Here is a 26445-nt window from a genome sequence, read left to right as displayed (position 1 = left end):
TGAGCGGAATATCTTGAAAAATAAGCGAAGTAGCAACTTCTAATCTGGTGTGTGGGTGTATCAACGCATAAGGGAGAACACTATTGCAAATTGGGTCGCCACGTCAAAATCCAAGATGGCCGCCTTGTGTCTTCCATTTTGTCAACTCACATCACTTCACCGACGGGGGACCGAGGCGTAACGCTTGTTTGTAATTACCCACATGCTTCTTTTTAGAAGAAAGGGGATATCGACCACTGCATTATTAATGGGTCTTTGCTATCACCAATAATTCTGTGCAACAATAACTCGTATATTTTTTACTGATAGAATTCTGTGCTTTTGTTGAGTTTATTGTACTCATGACTTCTGGTAATTTCTCTTCCGGTGCACTGTTCAATACACCTTCTCTTGCAACCAACTGTACTTGGCTCTTGGTTTTGTATGCGTGCTCTTCCGGTGGTTATTTCCTCACCTCTCTCGGTCCCGATCTATCACAGGATCAGAAGAGGGAACGGTGTGAAATGCGAGATGCACTCCGAAGAGCGCGATATGCTGGAAAGGGTTCTGATATTCTCCCCTTCACTAATAGGTCAGCAGAAGGGGTTGTGTGAACACCAACCTTCGTGCGAAGTCGATAATTGGAAAAACAACTGAACGAAAGGTAATTACTCTCATGCACCGTGAATGGGAGTGGAAATGGCCGATCTGTGGCTTGAGTTCTTCATCTGAAGTCAATTGGCGGATGAGCCATCAACGATGGCATGGGTTTGCAACCTGTGGCTTTTTAAGGACCTCAGTGTGGTTCCTGACCCCAATCAATCATTTATTTTTTTTACAAAAAATGTTTTAGTGTTTTGAAAGGATAAATTAAAACTCAAACTGCACCACCTCTCCCCATTCTTCCCTCCCTCTATTCTCCCCACCCCTCATTCTCCCCACCCTTTATTCTCCCCACCCCTCATTCTCCCCTTCATTTCCCCTCATTCTCTCCCTTCCCTTCCTCTTCCCCCACTCTCCCCTTGCCCTCCCCCTCCCCTCATGCTGCCTTTTCTTCCCCTCCCCCCTCAACCCATGCCTTCTTTCCACTCCCTCCCCACCCTCTCACCCACTCCTCTCTCTCCACCAGCCCTCCCTCCCTCTCGCCTACATCTCTCTCCCCCCGCCCCTTTCCCCTCCATTCTCTTCTCCCCTACCCCTTTCCCCATCCTTCCCCTTTCCCTACCCTTCCCTCTCACCCTCCCTTATCTTCCCTTCTTCCCTCTGTTCTCCCTCCCCTCCCTGCTCCCTCTCCCCTCCCTGCTCCCTCTCCCCTCCCCTCCCTGCTCCCTCTCTCTCCCCTTAGCCCCCCCCCCCCACTCCCTTATTCCCTCCACCCCCCTTATCCCCTCCACTACCTTCCTTTGGAACTTTTGGTAAGACTGATTGGATAAAATTATAGCTCCCAAAAAAAAAAATTCAAACTGATTGAAGAAAATGTCACTTGTAACAAAGTGAAATGTCGTGTATGAAATGAATTAATTAATTTATGAAATGGCGTGTATGTTTTGACTTTATTAACGTGAGCATTGTATCCCTGGCAGTTCATCGGTGAAATGGATAGCTTCTTGGAATGGCTCCATTCAAAAGGCCTGAGAGCGGAAACAGCCCAAGCAGTGGTCGATAAGCTTGGAATTGAGAATCAGAAGGTTATTCGAGCTTGCGCAGAGTCAGATGCTTTGCGAACCGAGCTCCTCTCTCTCGCCAAAGAGAAACTTCAATTTGCAATGTATGCTGACTTGTGTAAATTTATGAATTCTTTTTTTAAGCCGCAAGATGTCCAGATTGCAGGTTCTTCTCTGTTGGGAAGTCTGTTTGTCAACTTGGAGAATGTTATTCGGGAACTTTCAAGTTTCTCCCAAAAGTTTGTCAGATCCCAAAATGTGCAGCTGGAAAACGTTTCTGGGTTCTGTGGAATCGGGTTCAGTGATGTCTGCAGCCTCCGCTGTCAGGATGATGGATCAAGACCCAAGTCTCGTATGTTACTTTCCTATACACCTTAGCTTGCCAAGAAATACTGTGAAAGTTTCCCAAATTGTTCTGTGTTTAACGGCACATTTAAGTTTTCCCCATGCTTTATATCATGGAAAATCTATAATTTGCCATATCATGGAAATCCTTGATTGACCAATCTGAACGATTTATTTGTCAAATTTTCATTCAAAAACAAACTACAACCCATTGCTGGATAAACTTGGAAAATGTGAAAATTGTTCTTTTCTTTCAACAACTTCTGTATTCAAAAGGGAAGAACATATTCAATTCTCAAATTTTTATTTAAACCTAAATCAAGCTCTTGAGTTGTAAACTAAACTTGAGTAACCGATGTTTGCATGTCTACCTTCTTTGTGCAGCATTTGGTTAAATGTCGTGTTGTGTGCAGGTAAAGGTGATCTGGAAGAAGCAGCTAATTTCCAAAAGGATGTGCCTCAAAACGTTTCGAAAACATCTGTTCCGATTGAGTCAAACGATGCATCAACACAAGAATCCAGCAGCACTTCTCCTCTTGTTGATCCAGGTTTGTGTAACTTAACAGGAAGTGCTGTATTATGCTTCGAAATGTCGCTTAATTAATTTTCTGTCGGTCACATTTTTTATGGTGACAGGAAAGTTGTTCCCAGTTTGTGGGGAAAACAATTCATTTTGACTCCAGCTGGATAGTTTGTTACTCTGTGCTATAAAGTTCGGTTTGCGTCACAGTAAAGATTCCTCGTACATCCTTTTCTCCATTTTATTTTTTCCTATCGACTCAAATCTATTTCCTCCCTCCAAATCTACGAACCACCTTCCCATTTACCCAAGTGCCATATCCATTCCCTTGGTACACCCAAATGAGCTGAAATTGATGGCACACGCACGGGAGGAAGATTCCTGGAAGAGGTTTCTTTCCTTTTTTGAAGGATTCTTTTTCATGAATATGGGGACAAACATGAATGACGTGAGCAGTTTGAACAGTCCAATCAAATCAACAGACATGAGCAGGGAGAAGGGAGCATTCAACAACTTGGAAGGTGATGATGCAGGAAGGCAATGAACATCATAAACCGATTTTTCACAGTTTTATTGAAATCATCGAATGCTACTCTTGAACCCGCTTTTGGCATATCAATTTATGTTCCTTGATGGTTGGAACAATATCTTGAAGATTGCTTCAAGCTTTCTTTGGTGTTGAAGAAGTTGAGGCACCACTGAGTACGTGGGTGTTTCTTACCGTTCCTGTTAGATGCTCCAGATGACGTTAATCTTGAAACGTTTTTGATGAGTGCGTAATGTGCTTTCTTCTCAACTTGAAAAGAGAGAAGGTCAATATGGGTTTCTTCATTGTTGTCGGTGTTCGACTTTCTTTGTAATTGAATTTTCTTAAAATCAGTTTTTAACATATGCGTGAATGTTTTGAACGTTTCCTTTTCAAATTCATGAATATATTCTAACTTCATCGGGAAAGTTAATCCATCAACCTTTCGTGTGTTTTATACTTGTCATAGCTTAGCCTCTCAGGATTCCACTTTGGTGGGTGATCGTGTGTGAGAATAGATTTGAGGAAACATTTATTATCTCCATTTTTTTTTTCACATTCACCACCGCTGCGTTTTAGTGTTATCCCCTTCAGTAATTCGATCTCGGAAGAAGCTTGAATGAAGAGTTTTATTTTAAGGTGTGTATTTCCAAGAAAATGATTTTATCAATAATAAATTTACTTCCTTCCATGTGCCTGTCACCGTTCATTTCATAGCTGTGAAGTTCATCATGAACACTGTCAGTCTCAAACTTTAACATGACGTAATATACTTAGTTGTACTCCTGTGAAGGGTTTGTACGGCGAAGGGCAATGTTGTTCAGAACAGCGTTTGTCTGTCCGTACACCTTCATGCGTACACCAACCAGAGCGGAGGATCTGGTCACATGACCATTACATTTGCATATTTTACGAAAAGACCCACCTTTGGAGGCCATTTTTCCCCGCAGAGCAGGGGTTGGCCTTTTTCGGGCACCTTGGTCCCCTTTTTGAAGCAATGTTTTATGGCCATATGCCCTTCCTGCCGCCAACCCTGTTAGTTGCCTCTTGCGACACACAGGGAATTACCAATGAACTGGTACTCAATTTGCCGACCTCAGAAGGATGATAGGCTGAGCCAACCCTCTGGTGTTAGTTCAGCGATCGACCTGGATTCAAACCCAGGATCCTTGGATCCCAAGCCGGCACCCTAAACGATAAGCGAACACCAGGCTTTTATGTATTTATTTTGTATATATATATATATATATATATATATATATATATTGACAGCTTCCCCCAATACTTCCCCCGATACAATATATAACAAATATATATATTCTTTCCTTTTACTAAATATTTTAACCTTCCAATATTAACCTCAATATTTTTAACCAATATTTTCCTTAAAGGAAATCAAAAACATTCCACAGAAGGTTATTATGGATCCCAGCAGGTGTGGTAAGGCAGGCTGGAGGTTTCAGAAATTCATCAATACAATTATTGTTTTGAAATGCGATCAACACGGACCCTGCTCCTGAATCGGGAAGGAACAGATGATGATGGTTCGCTGGTTTGATAACATCTAGATTCAATTTACGATTTAACGTTTGATTTTGATGTATTAATTTGCGATTGGAATTATGAATGATGCTGTTCAGAATGAAAATAGAGAAATATTGAGTTTAAAGCAGAATGAGAAAATGACGTAAATGTTTTCATCCGTGACATTCGCAGATTCCCCATTTGCAGTTTCACCATTGACTAGATATAGCAACATTCAGACTGGGAACGTTTTTTGTTTTATTTCCAAATCCTTCATAAACCTGCTGTCAATTCCTGACGTAAATAAGACGTAAGAGACATAGTAAGACTGTGAGATTTGTCAGGATTGAATGACATGTTTCACTTGTTTGACCAGCTTGAATTTTTATCCAGGTTTGCAGAGAGTGTAGAGGCTGCTGTCTACCGATCTGAGGGTGGAGATATGTAGCGGCAGAGGGTGGAGTCATCAGCAAATAGATGGAGGATTTTCCAGAGAGTCGGAGAGATCATTAATGAAGACCAGAACAAGCACAAAGCCCAGAACACTACCTTGAGTAAGTCCAGCCTGGACAGGAAGAGGAGATGAGAGAATTCCATTTGGAGCCATACGTTGACTACGACACGAGATGAAGTCCGTGAGCTATGCATGGAGATTTCCATGGAAACAATAGGAGGAGAGTTTGGTGAGCAGGGCAGGGTGCCACACTGTATCTAAGGCACGAGATATGTCAAGGGAGACTGCTCTGATTTCCTGTCTGGCATTGAGGACCTCCATCCATTGTTGAGACAGCAGAAGCAACATGTCCAGAGTATAATGACCTGGTCTGAATCCAAATTGATGATCAGAGATCAAGCCAGTGGAGAAGAGGAAGGATTTGATATCCGATGCAATGATGAATTCCATGACTTTGCTGATAATTGGAAGCAGGCTGATTGGTCTGTAGTTGCAAGGATCTGTTTTTGCACCTTTTTGGTTTTAAGCGGTAATGTTGGCTGATTTCGAAGCAGATGTGATTTTACAGCAATAAACAAAGAACTGAACGTGGATTTTAATTCCAATAATTTTTGAGGTGTTGCAGTTGAATAAGCAAACCCATCAGGTACCGCCCTAAAAATAGAATGGTCATGATGTCACCTGCGTGACTTAATCAAAGGCATGGCTGTCTCAACACGATGGATAATGGCCACATCACTTTCTTCAGACACATCAGAAAGTGATTTTGATGAAGATTTTTCTGATCAAGGATTCCTTGATAGTCAAAATAATTGCAAACACAACCCGCAGCAAAAATATCCATTCATGACGTCCCTGGTTACATGGATAAGAATGGGGTTTTTTGGTGTTTTGAGTTTGACGCATGGCCAATCAAGCGTAAAAGAACATCCTAAAATATTATTATCTTCCGTCCAAGATATTTTTTCGAAAAAAACAACAACTACGTGTTGAGTGAAGCAATATCTGCCAATTAAAGCAAACATAATTTTTTCTCTGTGTCCCTTTAAGCATTCTTTAGTCATGGATTGGTCTGATGTCTCAACTGTATTGATTGCTTTGGCTGTCGATTTAGGCTCTGGTTTAATAAACCGAAAACCTCCTATCAAGCCTCTTTTTGTCGGATAGGGGAAGGCATATTTCTGTTAGGGGTTGGGGAGGGGGGGGGGGGGTTGTATCCACAATTTGTGCCCCCATTTTTAATGGTACCACAGAGTAGACCCCTCGGAGTGCTAAACTAGCTTTTAAAAAATAAATTGCTCCTGCACTCCCAATTTACCATTGGAGAGCCTCCTCCTGTAGCCAGTGCCGGCGTTATGACATCAAAGCCTGCACCGGCTACATGTTCTGGCATAATTTAAAATAATTATGATGTCATAGGTCAAGTGGTACAGGCGCCATCTTGGAAAAACCGAAAAACGTTGCACCTCCATTGCCGCGTTTTCAGGCCTGGTTTTCTAGGCCTTGAGGCTTTGTTGTTTCCTCTCGGTGGTCGTTTGTGGTCCATTTACTTTCGTTTGTGCACCATTTTTCCAGTTTTTTTTTTCACTCCATACTTCCCCAAACATCTTCCCCTCTGTTTCGTCTTAACACCCAAGGTGTTCTGTTCCCCAAGGTAGTGTTCTGGGCCCTGTGCTTTTTCTGGTCTTCATCAATGATCTCTCTGACTCTCTTGAAAATCCTCTCTATCTCTTTGCTGATGACTCTACTCTCTGTCGCTCCATTCCTCATCCCTCAGATCGGCAGTCTGCAGCCTCCTCACTCTCTGCAGACCTGGACAAAATCACAGACTGGTCAAACAAGTGGAACATGTCTTTCAATCCTGACAAATCTCACACTCTTACAATGTCTCTCCGAAAGGACCGACTGGACAACCCTCCCATCTACTTTCTCAACAATCCTCTCCAAGAAGTTCTGTCGCTCAAGCTTTTGGGTCTCACTATCTGCCATGATCTTTCTTGGGAAAACCACATTTCCAAGCTGGCCTCCAAAGCCAGTCGCCGACTGGGCATCCTCCGTCGTGCGAAGTCCTTCCTTGGCACACCTGAGCTCCTCACCACATACAAGGCTTTCATCCGCAGCTCAATGGAATACTGTTCCCCCCTCTGGGCTGGTGCTCCTGCCTCACACCTTGCTCGGCTTCACGCTGTTGAGGCCAAAGCTTTCAGAATCATTGGAATCTCCTGCGATGTAGTCAATGCCGAGGGCCTTTCACTCACTCACCGTAGGCAGGTTGGTGGTCTTTCTGTCTTCTACCGACTCCTCTCCGGCCTTGCTCCCCCAGCTCTCTCTGTGCTCTGTCCCCCCAATATTCCTTCAGGTCGCACAAGATCTGCCTGCAACCCTCTTATGGTTAAACTGCCAAAGTCTAGGCTCTCTGCTCACCTTCACTCTTTCATTCCCCTTTTCTCCCGCCTCTGGAACAAACTCCCCCACTCCCTTCAATCCCACTCCTCCCTCCAGGTCTTTAAAACAGCTGTTCACCACCATCTCTTATCTTCCCCCATCGAAAACCTTGATCTTTTCTACCCCCGGTAATTCACCCCAGAGTCCTTGCAGTGTTCATATGTTTTAATCCTCTCCCACCTCCCCCCAAGTCCTCCCGATGTCCCTGCTCTCAAATGTTGTGTTTGTGTCCTTCCCCTTCTTCCCCCTCTCTTTTGTGTCCTCCCCCCTCTCTCCCCCTCTTGTCTGCCGCTCCCATTGTTTTTTGTGTTTTGTGTGTCGGTTTGTCTTTTTGTGTGATTAATGTTTGCTCTTTCACGAGCCTCGATCTTGTATACAAAAAAAAAAAAAAATTATATATATCTCTAATTTCCTTCTCTTTCCCTTGTTCGTTCGTTCTTTGACCACGTGTGTCGCCCCACCCATTTTTTCTGTTTTTCCTCTTCCTTCATAACTCAATCCTCTCCAGCCTAAAGTCACCTTTCCAATTCAGTTCTCACCATACTTCTTCAACTGTATCCTTCTTCCTCTGATCCACATTCATCTAACCTTCAAAAAAAAAATTCTAACGAAGAATTTAGAGAGTAGGCCTCTCCTCCTGTATGAACATATTGCTTATACACCAACCTGTTCCTTCGTTATCTGCTCTCCTTTCTGTCAATATCCTGTTCTGCTGTTCCTGCTTCTGAACCTGTGCTGGAATCCTTAATCCTCCTTCGGAATCCTTCACGCCCTCATTTAGGGAATTTTACGGCTCAGTTTTTAAAATTTTAAACTTTCCCCTGAAGTGTTTTATTCTGTTCTATATTATAACACATTCTTCTTCTTCTTTAAAAGGTTGTTTTCGAGTTTCTCACCAAAACTCTTCATTTCAAATAAAAATTCCATCTCTTACAACTCTTCTTTCCTACATTCCCTAAACTCACCTGCATTACACCCCTCCAACTTTTTCAAACGGATCTCTGACTTGAAAATCACAAGAAACTCATTTTGCAATAAATGTTTGTTTTCCATTAATCGGCCAACACTTTCTAAAATCCAAACTCATCCTTCCCCTCCTAAATTCCCCCCTCACCCATCCCTTTCAAATCTCCCCCAAGCTCCTCGCCTCATAAACTCCTCCTCACCCCTCCCCTCCAAAACTCCACCCTCACCCCTCCTCTCCAAAACTCCACCCTCACTCCTCTCCTCCTAAATACCCCCCTCACTCCTCCATTTCAAAACTCCCCCCTCACCCCTCCCCTTTAAATCTCCCGACCCTCCTTTTTTCTCCAATTCTCCCCTCTCACCCCTCCTGCTCAAAGCATCCTCCCCGCTTCCTCTCCCTTCCAACTCTTACTTCCATCTCCTCCAACCTTCTTCCTCGCTCTGCACCCCCCTTAAACAACACCTTGCTGTGCCTCATCCAATCACCATCAAACCTTTTGTACTCCTCATCCTTCCCTTTCTCCTAGCTCTTCTGAAATCTCTGACACACTATCAACAGCTCTCCCTACCTCCTCCTCATCTTCCTCATCTTACCCTACCCCACCCCTCCCCTGTCCTGTATCCGATGCTCCCCCTTCCTCTTCCTTAACGGTATGGACCTCTAACATCTGGGGCCTTCGCTCAAACCTGACTGATCTCTCCATACAGGTTGCTTCTGACAAACCAGACATAATCTGCTTAACATAAACTTTCCTCCTTCAAGATGTCTCTGATTCCTTAATATCTCTCCCTGGTTACTCTCTCCTCTGGTATGATAGACCTGAGCCTTGTCCTGGAGGTGGGGTTGCTATCTTTATCAAAAACTCTCTTCCTCACTCGCCCTGCACTGCCCTCTCTCCACCTCACCCCAAGAGTACCTCTGGCTACGGCTTCCCCTTTGCTCCCACCTGTTGTTCATTTGTGTGTTGTACCATCCTCCAAACTGATGACTCCATCTACATCTCGCTGTCTGATAATATGGACCAACTTCTATTGACTCATCCCAACTCTCTCTTCCTCATATGTGGTGATTTCAATTGTCACCATGCCAGTTGGCTGGGTGTGGGTACCTCTCTCACCAGCCATGGCACCTCAGCAAAGGACTTAAGCGACTCACTGGAACTGACACAATCTGTCAATTTCCCGACCCGGATCTCAGTCAATGGAGCATCTTCTCTTTTAGACTTGGTTTTGACAAACTTCCCTGCAAATGTCTGCTGCTCTTCTTCTGCTCCAATTAGTTCATCTGACCAAATGCTTGTTAAAGTAGACGTCTCTTCGGCCATTCTCAGAGAGCCTCATCAACGTCGACGAGTCTGGCATTTCACTCTGGCCGACTGGCACGGTGTTCAAGCAGCCATAAATCATCTGGACTGGTCTCCCATCTCCACTGCCTCTGACATCAACTCATCCTGGGAATTCTTCCAAAGTAAACTGCTCTCTCTCTCGTACATAGATTTATCCCCTCCCGTCTTCAGTTGTCATACACTTCCTCCCATCCATGGTACACGGAAGCTTGTGGTGAGGCAGTTGCCCTGAAACAACTTCCCTTCCCCCTTGGAAGGCAAATCCAACGGAAGGCAATCTCATTTCCTTTCACAAAGCCCGGAACAAGTGTGTGTCCACCCTCAGGGAGCCAGGAAACAATATCTCTCTACTCTCAAGAGTGAACTCTCAAACCTGTCTCCCTCTTCCAAATCCTGGTGGGGTCTTGTCAAATCTGTTTCTGGTGTTTGTTCCCCCTTCATCCCCTCCCTTACCTCAAACGGCTACACAGCTGACACCGCGCGTGAAAAAGCTGCATGCCTCAACTCTGTGTTTGCCTCAAAATATTGTGTTCCAAACCCGTCTCTCTCTGTACCCACCGTACCCTGTCGTACCCAGCTGCTCCTGGACTCTGTGTCCTTCTCTCCTGACCAGGTGGAGAAGTTTCTGTCAATCCTCAACTGATTTTTCAACTGGACCTGACGGAATCAGCTCACGGGTCCTAAAATCCTGCTCTGCCGCTCTGTCACACCCTCTCGCTGTCCTCTTCACCCTCTCTTTTGCTCAAGGTCATCTGCCTTCAGCTTGGAAATCAGCCAACATTACCGCTGTACACAAGAAGGTGCAAAAACAGATCCTTGCAACTACAGACCAATCAGCCAACTTCCAATTATCAGCAAAGTCATGGAATCCATCATTGCTTTGGATATCAAATCCTTCCTCTTCTCCAATGGCTTGATCTCTGATCATCAATTTGGATTCAGACCAGGTCACTCTACTCTGGACATGCGGCTTTTGCTGTCTCAACAATGGATGGAGGTCCTCAATGTCAAATAGGAAATTAGAGCTGTCTCCCTTGATATATCGCATGCCTTCGATACGGTCTGGCACCCCGCTCTGCTCACCAAACTCTCCACCTATGGTATCCATGGAAATCTCCACGCATGGCTTGCGGACTTCCTCTCTGGTCATAGTCAACGTGTGGCCCTGAATGGATTTCTCTCATCTCCCCTTCCTGTTCAGGCTGGAGTTTCCTGTGCTTTTTCTTGTCTTCATTAATGATCTCTCCGACTCTCTGTAAAATCCGCTCTATCTCTTTGCTGATGACTCCACTCTCTGCCGCTCCATACCTCATCCCTCAGATCGGCAGTCCGCAGCCTCCTCACTCTCTGCAGACCTGGTCAAAATCACAGACTGGTCAAGCAAGTTTAACATGTCTTTCAATCCAGACAAATCTCACACTCTCACGATGTCTCTTCGAAAAGACCGTCTGGGCAATCCTCACATCTACTTTCTCAACAATCCTCTCCAAGAAGTTCTGGCACTCATTCTCTTGGGTCTCACAATCTGCCATGATCTTTCCTGGGAAAAACACATTTCCAAGCTAGCCTCTAAAGCCAGTCGCCGACTGGGCATTCTGCGTCGTGCGAAGTCCTTCCTTGGCACACCTGAGCTCCTCACCACATACAATGCTTTCATCTGCAGCTCAATGGAATACTGCTCTCCCGTCTGGGCTGGTGCGCCTGCCTCACACCTCGCTCGGCTTCACACTGTTGAAACCAAAGCTTTCAGAATCATTGTAATCTCCCGCGATGAAGCTAACTCCGAGGGCCTTTCACTCACTCACCGGAGGCAGGTTGGTAGTATTTCTGTCTTCTACCGGCTCCTCTCTGGCCGAGCCCCCCCCCCCCCCCCAAGCCCTGTCTGTGCTCTATCCCCCAAGTACTCCTACAGGTTGCACAAGATCTGCCTGCAACCCTCTTCTGGTGGAACTTCCAAAATCAAGACTCTCTGTTCACCTTCACTCTTTCATTCCTCTTTTCTCCCGCCTCTGGAACAAACTCCCTCACTCTCTTCAATCCCACTCATCCCCTCCAGGTCTTTAAAACAGCAGTTCACCCCCATCCAAAACCTTGATCTTTTCTGCCCCTGTTAATTCACCCCAGATCCACTTTTCTGAAATACCGACTTCTTTCCTTGAAGCCCCAGCAGTGTCCATGTGTTTTGTTTTCCCTCTCCCACCCCCAACCACCATCCCACACCTCTCCCCAAGCCCCCTACCTCCCTCAGATCTCCCAATGTCCCTGTTCTCAAATGTTGTACTTGTGTGCTTCCCCCTCTCTCCCCATCTTGTCTCCCACTCCTTTTATTTCGTCTTATTTAATGTAAGCTCTTACACGAGCCTCGATCTAGTATACGAAAAAAACCCCCAAAAAACAACCTGAAATCTCCAAAACCGCTCCATGGAAATTTTTTTTAACATGGTTCATTGTAAAGAAATCCGCTTGGGGAATAGGGGTTGTTAATGATGACGTCATTTGTGCCGTAATTATCACATGATAATTCAACACGGAGCAAGGTGCGAGGAGAGCTCGGCGGGTCAAGTACCAACCGAGAATGAAGGTGTGGAGGTTGAAAGACGTGACAGTGAGGGAGGCATTAAAAGAGAGATTGAGTATGGTCGAGGATGATGTGGTTGAGCTTGAAAGTGGTTGGATGTCAATGAAAGATAGTCTGTTGGGGAGCCGTTGTTGAGGTATGTGGATGGACAAAAGGACCACCGAGGCACTTGGAAACATGGTGGTGGGATGATGAAGTTGGAAAGAAGATTGACGAGAAGAGGAAAACGTTCAAGGAGTGGCAGAAGGCGAAGGGAACCGGGGCAGAAGAGGCAGAGCATGAAAGTTAGAAGGCTGCAAAGAAAGAGGGAGCAAAGGTGCAGGAGGCATGCAGGAAAATGTTCGGAGAACGCTTGGATTTGGAAGAGGGTCAGAGAGCGGTATTCAGGTTTGCAAAGCAGATAGCGAAAGAGAGGTGTAATATGATGGGGGTGAGTTGCTTGAAGGATGAAGTGGGACAAATCGTTGTGGACCCAGATGGAATTAAAAGAAGATGGAAGAGATATATGGAAATACTGTTGAATGCAGAGAATGAATGGGATGGCAACATAGAGAGTAACCCAGTTTTAGGACCGGCAGAGAAGGTAACTGAGAAGGAAGTTGAGCAAGCCATAAAAGCAATGAAGAGTAGAAAAGTGGGAGGGCCGACGGGAGTTGTGGGAGATATGTTGAAGGCAGCAGGAAGTTAGGGTGTGAAGAGAATGACAGAGATCTGCAATCTGGTGGTGAAAGAAGGCTGCATTCCAGTGGATTGGGACTGAGTACCCTCGTCCCTCTATACAAGGGGAAAGGTGACCCTCTGGACTGTGGCTCGTATCTCGCGATAAAGTTATTGGAGCATGGACTGGAGGTATTGGAAAGGGTGTTGGAGAGGAGGATAAGGAAGAAAGTGAAGATTGACGAAATGCAGTTTGGATTTATGCCAGGAAGAGGAACGACAGGCGCGCTTTTTATTGTGAGGCAGTTGCAGGAGAAGTACATGGAGAAGAGGAAGAAGTTGTTGTTTGGGTTTGTTGATCTGGAGAAAGCATTCGATAGGGTTCCACGTGAAGTAATGACATGGGCATTGAGGAAGTTAGGAGTAGAGGAATGGTTGATCAGAGTAGTGATGGCAATGCACAAAAGAGCGTGCACAGCTGTAAGGACGAAGGACGGGAACAGTGGTGAGTTTGAGGTGAAGGTGGGAGTGCATCAGGGGTCGGTACTAAGTCCACCACTATTTGTAGCTGTGATGGAGGTGCTGGCTCGGAACGTAAAGGAGGGTTTACCTTGGGAGTTGTTGTATGCAGATGATCTGGTGTTGATTGCAGAAAGTATGGATGGACTGAAGGACAAGATGAACATGTGGAAGGAATGTATGGAGACAAAAGGTCTAAAGGTGAATATCTGAAAAACGAAGGTGATGGCAAGTGGTAAAGCATGTGGTGAGGTGGAAAGAACTGGGAAGTGGCCGTGTGCTGTGTGCAGGAAGGGTGTCGGAGTGAATTCCATTCAATGTACAATGTGCGCTGAGTGGGTTCATCAAAAATGTAGTGGTTTGAGAGGGTCATTAACCTGTGTGTCAGCTACATTCAAGTGTAAGGTGTGCACAGAGGGAGCTGCAGATGGAGGAAATGTTGAGTTGGATCTTGGAGATGGCGTGAAGCTGGAAGGTGTGAAAACATTATCTTTGTTACCTCGGAGACATGCTGAATGGAAAAGGTGGATTCAGACTCGGCAATGGTTGCTGGAGTGAGATGTGCATGGAAGAAGTTTCGGGAACTGAGTGGCGTGCTGATGAGGAGGGGGGTGTCGTTGAAGCTGAAGGGAAAGGTGTATGTTGCATGTGTGAGAAGTGTTATGATTTATGGGAGCAAGACATGGGTAATGAACGTAGAGCAGCAACGAAGCCTGGAAAGGGTGGAAATGCGAATGGTTCGGTGGATGTGTGGAGTATCGTTGAGAGAGAGGAAGACAAATGATGAATTGCGAAAGATGATGGGAATAGAGCCTCTGATGGATGCTGTGAAGAGAAACAGTTTGACATGGTTTGGTCATGTGTTGAGGAAGGATGAAAGTGACTTGTTGAGAAGAGTGACTGAAATGAATGTCGAAGGAAGTAGAGGACGGGGAAGACCGAGAAAGACTTGGCTAAAGATGGTCGAAGAAGAAATGTGGGCAAGGGGGTTAACAAGGGGAGATGCAGAAAATAGGGCATAATGGAGAAGATTGTCATGGGGACCGCAAGGCTAACCCCCGCTCTTGCAGGGAAAATGGCCTTAAAATGCCTGTTGTTATTGTGTCATTGCAAGTGTATTTTACAACTGTGTTTTAAGAGGTCTTTGAACATACGACTCAATGTTTTGTTTCTTGTTTAAATGGATTGTGTGCATTGCGTTCAATTGAGTACATTGACTGTGTGTTGCATGAGATTGCATGTCTTTCTTGTGTTTGTTTGTAGTTCATATTGCAGACTTGACAGTGAGTTATATCCACGGTTTATTTTTTTTAAATGTGTTTTCTTGGGTGTTTTTTTTGTCATTCTCCACGATTTCTTTTCACATTTTCTGATTTTTATTTGTTTTTGTTTTTAAAATAACTGAAATCATATGAGGGAAAGGTTAAATAATTATTCACAAATTTAACATTGAAAAAATAAAGAAATTTAAGAGTAAATTAGCTATTGGCCGTTTGAATGGGTTTCTAATAAAAATAAGACCATATTTGGTGGCGAAGCTAACAAGGTACAATTTAACATGAAACATTTGGTGGAATATAACAGCAACACAGGGACAAATGTACAACAGAAAAATACACGACAAATCTGGTGAGGATAACTTGGCTTTGATGAGGTGCAACCAGTGTCGACTTATATGATAACATGTGGAACAATCCCCGGACAGGAAGTTAATGTGAAGTGTCGCAAAATTAGTGTGCAGCTTACACGCCAATTTGTGGTAATACCGAGTCTCGCATTTGGAAATAATTACCTCTGATAAAATGGTTGCAACACACACCAGCTCGTATGTACTTTTTGTTGTAAACACCTCGGCTCATCACCCATAATGGTGGCAGAATTACAGAAGTCACATCTATTGTACAACCGTTGGCCTGATTTGTATTTGGCAGTGTTTTAAAGTTAATGTCCTGCAAAAGCATGACACTGAATTCTGTGCAGGTGAAGTCCCTCCTGTAAATGTGGAATGCAGACAACACAACAACTATTCATCTGTCTTAGAAGCTTCAATATGTGCTTCTCCAAAGGGAGATCCACATGTTAATTTGACAAATGGCAGTTCTACCTGTTCTGCAAGTGGTGAGCAGAAACCGACAAAATGAATATTTTGAATTCAGAACATGAAATCTTTTCGAAATCTTTAAATATTTTGCATTTAGAGTTTGCTAAAAAATGCAAAATGATTTTATTCTTCATTTTTACAGAACAACGAAGAAGTCATATTGCACAAACAAGATCCACGTGCAGCTTGACTGCGAATAAGTTTTTCTTGAAGAAACGATCCCGAGAACAAGACTCACGGCCTTCAACATATGTGTGCATGTCTGTTGCTCGCAACACAAAGATTAATATGGAATTAAATAAACACAAAACTTTTCTCGAAAGTCAAACACATCACAAGTATGATGTATGCAGTACAGATTTTGCTTCACCAAGTGACGTCAAAATGCACATGAGGACCCACACTGGAGAGCGTCCGCACAAGTGCTCGACATGTGATAAAGATTTCCCTTATAACAGCGATTTGAAGAGTCATATGATTATCCATGCAGGAGATCGTCCATACCAATGCTCAATATGTGATAAAGATTTCACTCAAAACAACACTTTGAAATTACATACGAGGATCCATACAGGAGAGCGTCCATACAAATGCTCAATATGTGATAAAGATTTCACTCAAAACAACACTTTGAAATTACATATGAGGATCCATACAGGAGAGTGTCCTTACAAATGCTCAATATGTGATAAAGATTTTACTTGCAACAGCGATTTCAAAAGGCATGTGAGGATCCATACAGGAGAGCGTCCATACAAATGCTCAATATGTGATAAAGATTTCACTCAAAAGAACACCTTGAAATTACATATGAGGACCCATACAGGAGAGCGTCCATACAGATGCTCAATATGTGATAAAGATTTCACTCAAAAGAACACTTTGAAATTACATATGAGGATCCATACAGGAGAGTGTCCTTACAAATGCTCAATGTGTGATAAAGATTTCCCTCAAAACAAAAATTTGAAATTGCATATGAGGATCCATACAGGAGAGCGTCCTCACAAATGCTCGATATGTGATAAAGATTTCCCTTGGAAGAGCCTTTTGAAAATGCACATGATGATTCATACAGGAGAGTGTCCTCACAATTGCTCCATATGTGACAAAGATTTCACTCTTAACAGCGTTTTGAAAAGGCATATGAGGATCCATAAAGGAGAGGGTCCATACAGATGCTCAATATGTGATAAAGATTTCTCTCAAGACAACTATTTGAAAAAACATATGGTTATCCATAGAGGAGAGCGTCCTTGCAAATGCTCAATATGTGATAAAGATTTCACTTGTAACAGCGTTTTGAAAAAACATATGGTTATCCATGGAGAAGAGCGTCCTTACAAATGCTCAATCTGTGATAAAGATTTCACTCAGAACAGCATTTTGAAAAAACACATGATTATCCATACAGGAGAGCGTCCTCACAAATGTTTGATATGTGATAAAGATTTCTCTCAAGACATCCATTTGAAAAGACATATGATGATCCATACAGGAGAGCGTCCTTACAAATGCTCAATGTGTGATAAAGATTTCCCTCGTAACAGCATTTTGAAAATGCACATGATGATCCATACAGGAGAGTGTCCTTACAAATGCTCAATTTGCGATAAATATTTCACTTGTAACAGCATTTTGAAAAGGCACATGAGGATCCATACAGGAGAGCGTCTTTACAAATGCTCAATATGTGATAAAGATTTCCCTCAAAACCAAAATTTGAAATTACATATGAGGATCCATACAGGAGAGCGTCCTTACAAATGCTCAATATGTGTAAAAGATTTCTCTCAAAAAGGCAGTTTGAAAAAGCACTTGATTGTCCATGCAGGAGATCACACACAACAACAACAACAACAACATGCATTTTACGGCCATTTTCCCTGCTAGAGCGGGGGTTAGCCTTGCGGTCCCCATGACAAACTTCTCCATCTTGCCCTATTTTCTGCATCTCTCCTTGTTAACCCCCTTGCCCGCATTTCTTCTTCCACCATCTTTAGCCAAGTCTTTCTCGGTCTTCCCCATCCTCTACTTCCTTCTACATTCACTTCCATCACTCTTCTCAACCAGTCACTTTCATCCTTCCTAAACACATGACCAAACCATCTCAACCTGTTCCTCTTCACAGCATCAATCACAGGCTCTATTCCCATCATTTTTCGCAATTCATCATTTGTCTTCCTCTCTCTCAACGATACTCTGCACATCCATCGAACCATTGGCATTTCCAACCTTCGTTGCTGCTCTACGTTCATTACCCATATCTTGCTCCCATAAATCATAACACTTCTCACATATGCAGCATACATCTTTCCCTTCAGCTTCAACGACACTCCCCTCATCAGCACGCCACTCAATTCCCGAAACTTCTTCCATGCACATCTCACTCGAGCAACCGTTGCCGAATCTGATCCACCTTCTCCATTCAGCATGTCTCCGAGGTAGCAAAATGTTTTCACACCTTCCAGCTTCACGCCGTCTCCAAGATCCAACTCAACATTTCCTCCCATGTGCAGCTCCCTCTGTGCACACCTTACATTTGAATGTAGCTGCCACACTGGCTAATGACCCTCTCAGACCACTACATTTTTGATGAACCCACTCAGCGCACATTGTACATTGAATGGAGTTCACTCCGACACCCTTCCTGCACACAGCACAGGGCCACTTGCCAGTTCTTTCCACCTCACCACATGCTTTACCACTTGCCATCACCTTCGTCTTTCCGATATTCACCTTCAGACCTTTTGTCTCCATACATTCTTCCACTTGTTCATATTTTCCTTCAGCCCATCCATACTTTCCGAAATCAACACCAGATCATCTGCATACAACAACTCCCATGATAAACCCTTCTTTACGTTCTGAGCCAGCACCTCCATCACAGCTACAAATAGTAGTGGACTTAGTACCGACCCCTGATGCACTGCCACCTTCACCTCAAACTCACCACTGTTCCCGTCCTTCGTCCTTACAGCTGTGCGCGCTCTTTTGTACATTGCCATCACTACTCTGATCAACCATTTCTCCACTCCTATCTTCCTTATTGCCATGTCAATACTTTGCGTGGAACCTTATCGAATGCTTTCTCCAGATCAACAAACCCAAGAAACAACTTCTTCCTCTTCTCCATGTACTTCTCCTGCAACTGCCTCACAATAAAGCTTGCGTCTGTCGTTCCTCTTCCTGGCATAAATCCAAACTGCATTTCGTCGATCTTCACTTTATTCCTTATCCTCCTCTCCAACACCCTTTCCAATACCTTCATTCCATGCTCCAATAACTTTATCGCTCGGTACGAGCCACACTCTGGGGGGTCACCTTTCCCCTTGTATAGAGGGACGAGGGTGCTCAGTTCCCAATCCACTGGAATGCGGCCTTCTTTCACTGCCAGATTACAGATCTCTGTCATTCTCTTCACACCCCAACTTCCTGCTGCCTTCAACATATCTCCCACAACTCCCGTCGGCCCTCCCACTTTTCTACTCTTCATTGCTTTTATGGCTTGCTCAACTTCCTTCTCAGTTACCTTCTCTGCCGGTCCTAAAACTCGGTTACTCTCTATGTTGCCATCCCATTCATTCTCTGTATTCAACAGCATTTCCATATATCTTTTCCATCTTCCTTTAATTCCATCTGGGTCCACAACGATTTGTCCCACTTCATCCTTCAAGCAACTCACCCCCATCACATCACACCACTGTTTCACTATCTGCTTTGCAATCCTGAATACTGCTGTCTGACCCTCTTCCGAATCCAAGCGTTCTCCGAACATTTTCCTACATGCCTCCTGCGCCTTGGCCACGTCTTTCTTGGCTGCCTTATAACTTTCATGCTCTGCTGTTTTTGCTCCCGTACCCTTCGCCTTCTGCCACTCCTTGAACTTCTTCCTCTTCTCGTCAATCCTCTTTCCAACTTCATCATCCCACCACCATGTTTCTGAGTGCCTCGGTGGTCCTTTTGTCCATCACAGGAGATCACACACATAAGAAATAATTTGTCACCCAGAGATGGTCCATTATCATCCACCTCAAAATGGATTGAGGGGACATAAATATTAGATGACATTCCCAGAGTGCAAACTCCCAAAGAAAAGGTGCAGAACTTACTGGGGTTAAGCATGAAATTGAAGAGAGCAGAAGCAAATGGGATTTAAAGTTTGATTACTATAATAGAGACAGAGATTGGGCATCAGATTCGCAAAGTCAATCAGAAAACTCCACCACGACATCAAATATTGATAATAGCAAATGCTGTGGCAACATCTCCAGAGGAAGAACAACTTGAAGCTACTAACAGCTCAAGTAGCACATTTGCAAATAAAACACAAAAGAGAAACTGTTACGGTCTGTGACCTCTTTGCCTTCACCCCCCCCCCCCCCCCATCCCCTCTCGAGTTTGACTTGTTATGGTTGTGACCTCTTTATCCTCTCTGATGCCTCTTCTTCCTATTCACTCCTCCCCCGAGTTTGACTTGCGTGGTTCAACCCATGAGTTGAAATCCTGTGACTGGCTATTGGGCGAGAGAGAAGGACTGATTGACTGCTCTGGAGAACGGAGCAGCAACGGACGGGCGATTGTAGAAGGCCTCATTCACCGTGGCGACGTGACGCAGGTGACGAGTTCACATCTGGGCATTTCTTGGTGGATTGTCCCATCCTCCATCACTCTCACGTCGGCCTCTAGGACTGCTGTCTTGATGCGTCACCCCTGGAGTGCAGGTGGTGACGTTGAGTAGGGGTCAATGCCAACACAGGTTTCTCGTTTGTGGATAGAGTAGGCCCGTTGGCCTGATTGGGGGGTTTTTTTTCTCTTCTCTTTTTCTCTTTCGTTGCATATGTATTTAGTTCTCGTTCTTATAACCGATAATTAAAGCAGTGATATGTGCTTTGCTTTGCTTTGCTTTGTGTTTTGCATGCCGTAACAAATTGGGGGCTCTCTTCTGGTATGTTAGTTATTGTTACGGAGTCCTCAAGGATCTCCTGGTCTCGGTGACCTCTAAACCCCGAGAGGAACCCCGGCAGAAAAATATGTTACCCTGTGTTGAAAAGCAATAGTGAAACCACACCAATGATTATAAATGACCAAAATTGTATGATAAATCACACACAGGAATAACGGTACAACAAATGGCATGCAAAGGAATTAGTGGTAAGCCAAGGCAATTTCGAGTGCACTCGATATATATCTTATTGCTTATGATGGTAACTCGCTGCTCCCAGTGAAGGAAAAAGGACACTCCTCAATGTCTCTGTAACCTTTTCCAAGGCGAAGGTGATTTGCGCCAGCTAGTGTCAGAGCGAGGTCGAATCGAGACCCGCACTCCGTGGATGCTGACGAGGCGTAGGCGTAATGTAGGAAAAACGTAGCAGGTCACGTGGTCCGAAACCAGAGGCAAACTCGATGTGCCTGTTCACAGTTCAATCAGCGAACCGCAGCGTTCTCTTCAAACGCAGCGTTTGCGCACACACATCCCCGACAGACGACAGGATGCAGAGAAAAGCAAATGCTTAGCAAGAACCTGTTCAGTGAGCGAAGCGTGAGGTTCAAAATGGCCGACGGCTCGTACTTGAGTCGAGGCGACCAGGCGAGGATTCGTCTCGAATCTCAGCGCCCAAAACTTGACGACGCAGATTTCACACTCCCAGCGATAACTCCTACCGCAGGATGGCCTTTCAGGGAAGTCAACATTCCTTCGCGACCTTCGTTAGACCTTGCTCATTACAGAGATCGACGTCACGCGTCTTGTCCGAATTTCCTCACCACGCCGCTTCCTCTTCACCTCCTTGTCTTCCGGTTCGGTTTCCTGTTTCACTTAGTTATCCTTTTTAACTTTTGATAACCGTTCGTGAATAATAAACCTTTTGAAAATAATAATAATACATAATATCAGAAACATGTCCAGTGGGTAAAAACCACCCCAGCGGAAGTGACGAATCCGTAACAGTTATACTGCTACCGGTCTTGGATTTTTCATTATTTTACCAATGTGCAAACAGAATTATCAACTTTTGTGTTTGTTGCTGTTACTACTGTATTTACTGCTATGTAAGAAATGAGCTTTCAGTACAAGATGTAGAACTGTTATGTGAGGTGGAGTTACAAGCTGTAACTGATCATATTGGGGTTCATGTGACATCCAGTATGAGAAAGTCGAAGATTGTCTTGGTTATTACGAGTCACATGGGTTTAGAACCGCGGGTAAAGATGAGGAGTGATGGAGTGGAACGAATCAGGATATAATTGGAAAAAGACAGCTCGGGTTAAAAAAATTAGAATGAATGTTTGGAGGACGGACAACTGCAGTGGAGTTGCCGGAGAGCAGTCACCACTTTAGTTCCGAAGAAAGGAGACGCAACTTATTGAGAATGGGCGTACTCTTTCTGTTTTATGTACGGATTATAAATTTTTGCCAGAGCCTTGTCCAATCGCATGAAACCTTTTATGAATGTACTAGTAGGAGAACATCAATCCTTTTGTATCCCTGGACGTACTATTTTTAATAATGTCTTTCTTCTCCGTGATACCATTCGGTTTTGTAACAATTTTAACAAGAGTGTTGGCCTGGTTTGTATTGACAAAGGAAAAGCCTTTGATTGTATTTGACCACATGTACCTTTTTTGGAGAATTTCGGTTTTGGGCCTATTTTTATCTCGTATGTTAAGCTTTTGTGTTGTAATATATCCAGTGTTCTTAAAATTAATCAAGTATTGTGTAGCCCCATTGCTGTGCAACAGGGAGTCCGGCAAGTTTGCCCGCTATCTGGACTTTTATACTCTTGCCATCGAACCTCTTCTGCTCCAATTACGTATGCACATTTCTGGCTTCACTGGATCAAAATCTTACCACACCGCTAAAAGTCTCTGCTTATGCAGATGATGTTTGTATTTTTGTAAAAAAAAAAAAAAAATGCTGATGTCACTGCGCTGGCTCAGGCATTAAAGACATAATGTCAGGCTTGTTCAGGCCAGTTGAACTGGAAGAAGAGTGAAGCCCTTTGGATAGGACCTGGAGCTTGCCCACCAATTGTCCTGCCAGGAGGAGTGAACTGGCAGAAAAATGGCGTCAAATACCTCGGTATTTTCCTAGGAGACAACACCTTTGAGCAGCACAACTGGATTGGATTACCGGACAAGGTAATGGCGAAACGAGTCCGTTGGAAAGGATTTCTTTCTCAACTTTCCTACCGCGGAAGAACTTTCGTCATCAACAATCTCGTCGCCTCTATGCTATGGCATAAAATGATATGCCTCCAACGACCTGGTAATTTTCTTATCACACTCCAAAAGAGCATTGTTGATTTTTTTTTTTTCTGAAGTGGGAAACACTGGATTCGACCCGCCGTGGCATACTTACCACTTGCTGAAGGTGGCCAAGGTTTCATTGACATCCGTAGCCGGATTATAGTCTTCCGGCTTCATATCGTCCGTCAACTTTTATATGGAGATGGATCCCTACTCTGGAGGCCTCTGGCTAACTGCATATTGCAGCTTGCATGCAAGCTGGGCTACTGCCGATAACTTTTCTTGATGAACCCTCATCAAATCGATTTATCCTTGCTGCCCACTTTTTACCAAGGGGTGATGAACGCCTGGCAAGCCCTGTCCTTTTCCCGTGAAATGGCAACATACAACATGGAAATGTTTTTGAATGAACCCCTATGCTACAACCCCTTTCTGGAAAACAATTTAAATAATAGAGGACTCATTCAACGTTTTGTTGATGCCAAGCTGCTGCGAGTAAAAGACATGACAGAGTCTGGGAGCCGCTGGTTGAGTGCTGCTGCTGTGGCACAAAAAACTGGAATAAAATCTGTCGGCGTCATCTCGCTGTTCCTTCAAGGGATATCCACAGTGTATCGTGGTACCTGCGAGGAATCCGAGGAAACAACAGGTGACCCCTAAACTTCTTGTCTTCAGCCTGCCAATTAATCTGTCCCCTGGCCTGAACAGCCCTGATGATACTGCATTATCCCCTCCTTCCTTTCCAAAGAAATCTTTGTACAATGCGTACGTTAAAATATTATATGCAAAAACATTTTCTGAGCACCTGAGGCTTCGATGGCGGGATTTGTTACCCCCAATATCCTCCAACTGTCCCAATTGGCGAAGTTTTTGTCTCTTGCCTACTCCAAAGTATGTTGGAGATATTCATTGGAAGCTTGTAAGGGGTGTTGCAAAACATTTTACCTCCCCCCCCCCCTCGAATGCGTGCACAACCGTAACGGGGGGGAGGGGGAAGGGGGGGAAGGTAAAATGTTTCGCAACACCCCTTACACTAGATTCTACCTTGTAATGTTTTACTGAACCGTTTTTCTACTGCTAATTCTAATCTGTGCCCTTTCTGTGCATCCGTTGAAACTTTACCGCATACATACCATGAATGTGAACGATTGCAACCTCTTTTTACCTTTCTCCAGGAACGCTTTGTGAAACTCGGTTCTCTTTAATCACAATGTTTTTATTTCTGGTGTTTTCGGACCGTCTTCCCTTAGGAATGTGGTTTTAATGAACTTTCTAATTGGTCAGCCCAAGTTTGCAATTTACAAGTCCAGGAAGAAAAAAAATGGGAAACGTTCCTGGTTCTTCACATAATGTATTGCTTACCTTTAAGGCTCTTGTAAGTGCAAGGTTAAAACTCGAGTACCGACTTTTTTAAATGAACAATAATTTAACATATTTCAAAGAAAAATGGGTTTTTAATGATGTCATATGTAAACTTGATGATAATTTGTTAATAATTTCTCTTTGCGACCATTTTAGTTGTTTTTTTTTTTTCTCTGTGACTGTACATAACTGATCATTTTCACTTTTGTAATAAACGGAAGAAAGTCAGTCTCTCTCGCTCTTGCTCTCTCCCTCTCTAACTTTCGTGAAGGTGGGGGTACACAATCCTGGAGGTGGGGGATCTCGGGATCGCTCCTGGGAGATCAATCGGCTGTCTCCATGTGGCAGGCTTGTTGGAGATAACTGTCTGGGACTATACACCAACAACAACAACACTTTGGAACGTAATGGGCTGTTCTCTGGTTGGCTGTCGATTACCTTTAGGCCTCTCCACCAGAGTGGCTGGTTGAATGTTATGATATGTGTTAGTTTCTGAAGGCTAGCATGCTGACATGTGAACTGAAGTGTTAACTACGCATATGCCATGTCACCAAGATCTATGTCTATAATTGGTAAGAACCATACTGACGACTATCCTGGGTGAAGTGAAGCGTACACAGACAGGGCCAGCTTCCACAGAACATCAAGGATTGATGTTGGGTCCTCCTTCTCGACGTTACGTAGCTTTTCATGAGACAGAGATTGCATCTCATTGAATGTCGAAATGAAAAGCACTAAGTTCACTTCACGGTACCAATTGCTGAGATCTTTTCTGTGGTAACAGCAACATGTGGGACACGATCGTTCTCTATTGTTGGTGTAGTTGCTGCAATCATTCCCATGTCCATGGGAAGTGTTCATCCACTCCATTGTTCCAACATTATGGTCATTGGTCAACCTTGTCTGCTACATACTGTACAAAATGCCCTTCTGTGAATCCTGGAATATCTGTTCCCCGAGTCACTCCAGCATTGCGCACAAACTTCCTGACTTCCGAATCCGAACAACAGAACCCATGTTTATTCAGAGAGTCTATAAGGAACTTTGATTTAAAGTGATGACGGAGTCAAATGCCTAGTCCTACCTGGAGCGGTGCTAATATGATCCTTGGACGTGTCTCCTGCATAATGACCTGCCCCAGTGAAGCTACCCCAACATCACATTTCGCATGAGGAGCAGTGGCTCTGGTAGTGTGGAATTGTATATAATTATATAATTTTACATTGTATGTCAATCAATTGCTAACAATAGTTCAATTACATTTCAATGTAAAAAGGGTTCTCAAAGCTGCAAAGGAACGTGTGGACCCAACATCTGGAGTTGATTTTTGTCACCCTGTCAGATAGCACGAGGCTGGAATGTTGATTTAGCCAAGGTGGGTGTTCAGTACTCCATTAGGGAACTGGAACAGGTCAAGGAGTGACCTTAAAAGGATGAATTGTCAGCTTGGGCAAACTCTTAAGTCGCCCCATTAATTACAAACACATGGAGTTGGCGCCAGAAAGTCTAGGCCCCAGATTCCAATAGTGGAAGATAAGAAGGTACAATTCCTATTTAAACGAGAAGACTGCAAGACTGGGACAGAGAGATTTTCCTTCAACTGAATGATGTGTCATTTGTGTGTGTTGTTGCATGTAGTTTGTAATGGTGTCGGCTTCCTCTCTCCGCAATATCTGAATAAATCTCGGTTTGAACTGAGTAAGTCTGAGTCCCGTTGAGTCTGAGTCTCGCAAAGAAAAGTGTCTGAAAAGCAGCTACAACAGATTGTGCAGATAGCCGGGTTTGCAACGCTGGAAGAGCTTGGCGCATTGCTTCGAACACATCCAGGCGATTTTTCAAGGTATGAAGAGTCTGCCTGTGTCTTACGATGATTTGTTGTATCCTGCCAACCTCGAAAGGGGTCTGCCTTTTGAACCTGGTGGAGCTGACTTTGGACATATCGATCGTTTTATGCAGTTATTTTATACAAATCTCTGGCAGAATTAGGTGCAAAATGGGATGCAAACATATTTGAGGTCTGTTTTGCGTGTGAGACTTGATAGATTGTTGAAATAATTAACATGGGAGCATATTTGAAAAGATTCAGAGTGTAGTGTCCATGACAGCATACTGAGCCATCTACATTTTTTTTTTTTTTTAGCAAAAATACATTTGTTTCGCATCTCTTAACCGATTGATAAAATGATAAATAGAATAGGGATGAATTACAAT

At 44.0% G+C, this 26445-nt stretch overlaps 1 protein-coding gene across 1 annotated transcript in view; it reads left to right on the top strand.

Moving 5' to 3' along the window:
* The window catches only part of LOC137423658 (uncharacterized), a 73576-nt gene extending 49114 nt beyond the window's left edge, over positions 1 to 24462 (top strand). The window contains exons 2-6 of the mRNA XM_068111041.2: positions 480 to 643; positions 1563 to 1995; positions 2402 to 2536; positions 15504 to 15641; positions 15767 to 24462. Of these exons, the coding sequence (XP_067967142.1) occupies positions 1575 to 1995; positions 2402 to 2536; positions 15504 to 15641; positions 15767 to 17517 (2445 nt within the window). The 5' untranslated portion in view covers positions 480 to 643; positions 1563 to 1574 and the 3' untranslated portion in view covers positions 17518 to 24462. The remainder of the gene's footprint in view (positions 1 to 479; positions 644 to 1562; positions 1996 to 2401; positions 2537 to 15503; positions 15642 to 15766) is intronic.
* Positions 24463 to 26445: the final 1983 nt, after the last annotated feature.

The sequence above is a fragment of the Myxine glutinosa genome, chromosome 1 (genome assembly GCF_964187855.1).
Source record: "Myxine glutinosa chromosome 1, kmMyxGlut1.1, whole genome shotgun sequence".
Taxonomy (NCBI): domain Eukaryota; kingdom Metazoa; phylum Chordata; class Myxini; order Myxiniformes; family Myxinidae; genus Myxine; species Myxine glutinosa.
The sequence above is the reverse complement of the archived record's forward strand: the minus strand, read 5'-3'. Positions and strand labels throughout refer to the sequence as shown.